This window comes from Tupaia chinensis, unplaced genomic scaffold (assembly GCF_000334495.1).
Source record: "Tupaia chinensis unplaced genomic scaffold, TupChi_1.0 Scaffold000496_1, whole genome shotgun sequence".
Classification (NCBI taxonomy): Eukaryota; Metazoa; Chordata; class Mammalia; order Scandentia; family Tupaiidae; genus Tupaia; species Tupaia belangeri.
This window is the reverse complement of record NW_006160008.1, coordinates 75,774-80,252: the sequence shown is the minus strand read 5'-3', so window position 1 is coordinate 80,252 and position 4,479 is coordinate 75,774. Positions and strand designations below refer to the sequence as shown.

At 57.2% G+C, this 4,479-nt stretch overlaps 1 protein-coding gene across 1 annotated transcript in view; it reads left to right on the top strand.

The window, feature by feature from the left end:
* Positions 1-4,479, top strand: part of LOC102469772 (myosin-9) — a gene marked incomplete at its 3' end in the record, with an annotated part of 58,289 nt that overhangs the window by 24,881 nt on the left and 28,929 nt on the right. The window contains exons 5-7 of the mRNA XM_006156535.2: positions 3,196-3,288; positions 3,827-3,890; positions 4,435-4,478. Of these exons, the coding sequence (XP_006156597.1) occupies positions 3,196-3,288; positions 3,827-3,890; positions 4,435-4,478 (201 nt within the window). The remainder of the gene's footprint in view (positions 1-3,195; positions 3,289-3,826; positions 3,891-4,434; position 4,479) is intronic.

The window sequence follows — 4,479 nt, the reverse complement described above, 5'->3', positions numbered from 1 at the left end:
TCACAGTGACTTCCTGTGCACTCTGAGATGATAACTTCTGCAGAACGGGTCCGGGTCTCACCACCTAGCTGTCCTCAGATCTCTGGTCACGTCCAGATTTCCCCATGGCACACCATAGCTGTCACGCCCTAGGTAGACCCCGACCTCAGCCCGGCAGAGTGAGAATCTGCTGTCCCGGAGCACGTGCTCAGGGGTCCGGACCAGATGCAGATGGCTGGCCTCCTCGCCTGCCACCACCGTGCCATTTGGAAGCCGTGCTGTGGAGGCCCCACGCTGGGGTTTCCCAGAGGTTAAGTGAACAGCCTTAAGCCGCCCGTGGGCGTGTTGTCTCCATCTCTCAAACACACACTGGCAAACTCTCCTCTGAATTCCAAGTGCCAGTGAGGTTCCCTTTCCCAAAGCCGTCTGGGGACTCTGCCCCTATTGGTGGCTGCACCTCACTGGCAAACTCTGCACGACATTTGTAAGTAAGTGGGGCGTGTGTGTCTGCATGCAGACCTGGGGTGCGTCCTGCAGAATTTCCTAAGGAATACAGTCTTTGGGAATCGGACCAAAGTAACTTTTGTTATGCCAAGCTTCTCAAGACATTCTTAATCTTTTCCATGGGGTGTTAGGAGTTATATTTAGAAGCAATAAAGTTTCTTTTTCTCCCCCTCCTCACCCCCTATTTTCCATTCTTTTTAGGAGGTCTATTTTAAAAACAAGGCTATGAGGTTAGGAGTTGTCTTCTTTGGTTTTCCATCTCAGAATTTGCAGTAAAATCCAAATCCATTTCCCAACTGTTTGTTGAATGCTCACTATGTGACTGGTTCTCGGGAGGGTGACACTGGATTCCCTGCCGGGAGGACGGGAACATCAGTTAGAGAGTAATAGTGAAGAGACCACATGCCTTACGCCTGGGGCTCCAGCTCCAGGGGAGGCAAGTCCTAAGCCCTCAGGGAAGATATCATGTTGGGGTCTTGGGGGCAGTAAGTGGGGACAGATTGTCTCCCGGGGGCTGTGACAGTACCCTGTCCTCCCTTAGTCTGCCAGAGTGATTAGATAGGTGACCCCTGGCATTGACCATGCTCGGACCCCAGGCTGGTCGATTTGCATTCCTGAGGCTGGTTCTGATTTCCCGTGCGGGGGACCTGAACTGCTCTTGAACTTGCTGTGCAGGTCTTGCCTCTGGGGTCTGTTGTGGCGTACTCTGGGAGGGGACCCGCAGTGGCTGAGCCGCTCATCCAGATTCCCCCAGCTGGGACATTCCAAACCTCACCTTACTGTGGGGAAGCCAGGCTGCCTTGAGCCGGGGCTATACTGGCAGACAGAGCTTGGGCGAAGGATTCTCCAGGTAGATGTCACAGTCTAAAAAGTGTCCTTTGACCACTGTTCCCTCCTGTGGTTTATGCACAAGTTTGAGCACCCTGGCAGAAGCACCTCCCAGGGAGTACAGGATGGGTAACTAAACCTGTGAGCATATGCTGCATTTCTGATTGTGCACATTCCCTGGAGAAGCAAAGGTCTCTCCTGTGCCCACTTAGCTGCCAGTAAAGAAAAGCCCACAGGTGAGCCGTTGCTGTTGTCAGCAGGGAGCTCAGCTCTGGAACCGGGGCCAGCCCAGGGGCCCCACTCTGCATGGCTCCAAGCAGAGGCCTCAGCTCTGTCTCCATGCTGGGCTGGCATAGGCTGTGGTGGGGACCACACTTGCGCCTGTCTGCTGGAAGGGGAGTGGCCTGCCCAGCCTGGCAGCCTGGAGTGTGCTTTGAGAGGAAGGATTTAGTGGGTGGGGAGCCACTCATCCAAATTGGGCTCCGTGGGCTGCCTCGGCCGACTTGCCAGGCCCGCCCAGGCCTGTGGGTGGGAGCCGGAGCCCACCACCGCTCTTGCCAAGCATGCACGGAGAGCCTGCTCGTGGGTGTGGCCCCGGCCTCCTGCAAGCAGGTCCCAGAGTGATGCCTTCACTCCTGGGCCGGGTTGGCTGTTGAAGGAGGCTGTCCTCGGTGCCCTCTGGTCTCTGCGGGCTCTCAGACTCTGGCACCCTTGGTGCTCTGCAGACAGGTCTCACCTGTGGCAGATGTGTTCGAAAGCTAGGGTTCGTGCTTTCCTGGGAGCACCTGCTGGTAGTAGTTTTCAACTCCTTACCACTCCTGGGCATCCGCCGTCCCGTGGAGTCCTGGCTTGCCTCCAGCCCTGAGAATACATGCAGAACTGCTCCTGGCCTGGTGTTGGGTCTGTCCCCTGAGCATACCCAGGTGTTGAGGTGGATGGGGTCCGTTTTTTCTCAGCCAGTGTGCGTCCTCACCTGACCTGCTGAGATCACCTGACTTGCTGAGAAGGATGAAGGCTGCTTCCAGAGTCGCTTGGGCCTGACAGGGCAGAGCCCACACGTGGGGCTGGGGCAGGGGTGAAGCTGGCCATGGTCCAGGGTTAGGTAGAAGCCTTGACATGGTTGATAGCGGGATGACCTTGGGTAGATTGTTTCCTCCCTCAGCCACAGCTTCCTCTTCTGTGAAATGGGCAGCTCTGCTCTGAGTAAGATGAGGGGCCTGACGTTTGTCCACCACGAGCACTGCCAGTCTGCAATAGGATGTTTGGCGTTGCTTAAACAGCTCCAGACGGAACCCGAGTGGGCCTGCTCATTCCCTGCTCAGACACTTGATGCGGTGGGAGGAGGGTGGGGGGCAGTAAGGGTAGGGCCAAGAAGGAAATCAAGTGTTGGGACCTAGGGATTGAGGTGAGCCTGTATCTGTTGTGAATTGACCTTCCCTTGACTCCTTGTCCTGTGAAAAGGGGGACAGATGTGAGCATTTGGGTCTGGAGGGAAGATGGCACACAGGGATGGTGCACAGAAGGGCTGATGCCACATGCCCCTTCGTGCTGCACTCAGACATGGCCCCCACGCCAGGTCTGGGCTGTCGGTACCAGACCCCAGAGCCAAGGGAACTTCTGCTTTCCTTTCTTAGGGCCAGTGGCCCATCTGTCCACGGAAGCAAGCGCAACTGGTCAAGATTTGCAAAAGCCTGGTGGGAAGGTCGAAGGTCGCACCCAAGTGACATGGGCCTAGCTGATGCTGGAGTGGCGGGGCCCAAGTGGAAGCCTCCACTCCTGGCACGTTGGGCATGCAGTTGGCCCTGCCATCATCGCCCCACCTGGCTGGCAGGCTGGTAGCCCAGGCCGTTGCCTGGCCCTCACTCTGTATGGGCTCCCTTGCAGGGTGAGTTGGAACGGCAGCTGCTGCAGGCCAACCCCATCCTGGAAGCCTTTGGGAATGCCAAGACCGTGAAGAACGACAACTCCTCGCGATTTGTAAGTAGTGGGTGGTAGTGCCCTGGCTAGAGCTGTGGCACCTGCTGCCTTCTGCCTGCGTGTCCTTCCCTCAGCATGGGGACGGTTCAGACTTGCTGCCGCCCAGTTCTGTTGTGTTGAGTAGGCAGGGGCGGGCCCCGGTGGGCGTGGCCTGTCCTGCCCTCGTAGGAAGCCATATATGTAGCTTCCTCATGCTCCTTCATAGGAAGAAAGCCAGCGAGGGAGCAGGGAGTGCCTGCTGGTGCCAGGGCCCGGTTGAGCAGTAGGAGCTCTTCCAGAGGGCCAGCTCTTTTCCTGCTCTCTGAAGAGGAACTGGGGCACAGGTTGAGCACATCCTGGGCTCCTGGCTTCAGGCCGTCAGGCACTTCCAAGTGTGAGCACCAAGGCCGTGCAGGTGCATAGGCCCCCTGCCTGCAGCAGGCAGTCTTGGTTCTCCCTCCAGGTCATACCCACTGGAGGTAGAGGCTGGCTCTGAGCTGCCCCTGGGTGCCTAGCTCCCTGAGGTAGGAGCTCTGAGCTCTTCTCTTTCCATCCTCAGGGCAAATTCATTCGCATCAACTTCGATGTCAACGGCTACATCGTGGGAGCCAACATCGAGACTTGTATCCTGTGGCTACCCAGAATGAGAGTGTGGGTCTGCAGGGACGCGTGGTCTCCCCAGGGGAGAAGCTGTTCCCTCTTTCAGCACCTTCCCTGGGCCTGTTACAACACTTCTCTGACGGTTTGGGAAGATAGACTCATTGAAAACCCCACATGGAGCTCGGGGTTTCCTTAACTGGTGGGATAGAGCGCTGCTTAGGATGGGATGGAAGGCCTAGAGCCACCACGCAGTGCTGTTCCAGAGGCGTGTGGGTGGGCGCTGCGTCCTTTCTCCCCTCACCAGCATTATAGCCTTAGCCTGTGAGAGTATGCCCGTCTCCGTTCACTTGAGGGTGACCCTGTCAATAGACCAGGCTCCAAAGAAGGGTGCGAGCTGCTCTTTTGAACAAGCCTACCCCCTCGAAGGTTAGGACCAGGGTAGTTCGTGCTTCGTTTTGCTGTTTGTGCCACCCTTTCTTCCCGTGAAGTTCCGTTCCTTCTGCTGGGCTGGGGAGGTGGGGGGGCTGCTTTCTCTCCAGCTCGTGCTGCTCCTTAATGTTTGCCAAGACCTTTTGGAGAAGTCTCGCGCCATCCGCCAGGCCAAGGAAGAGC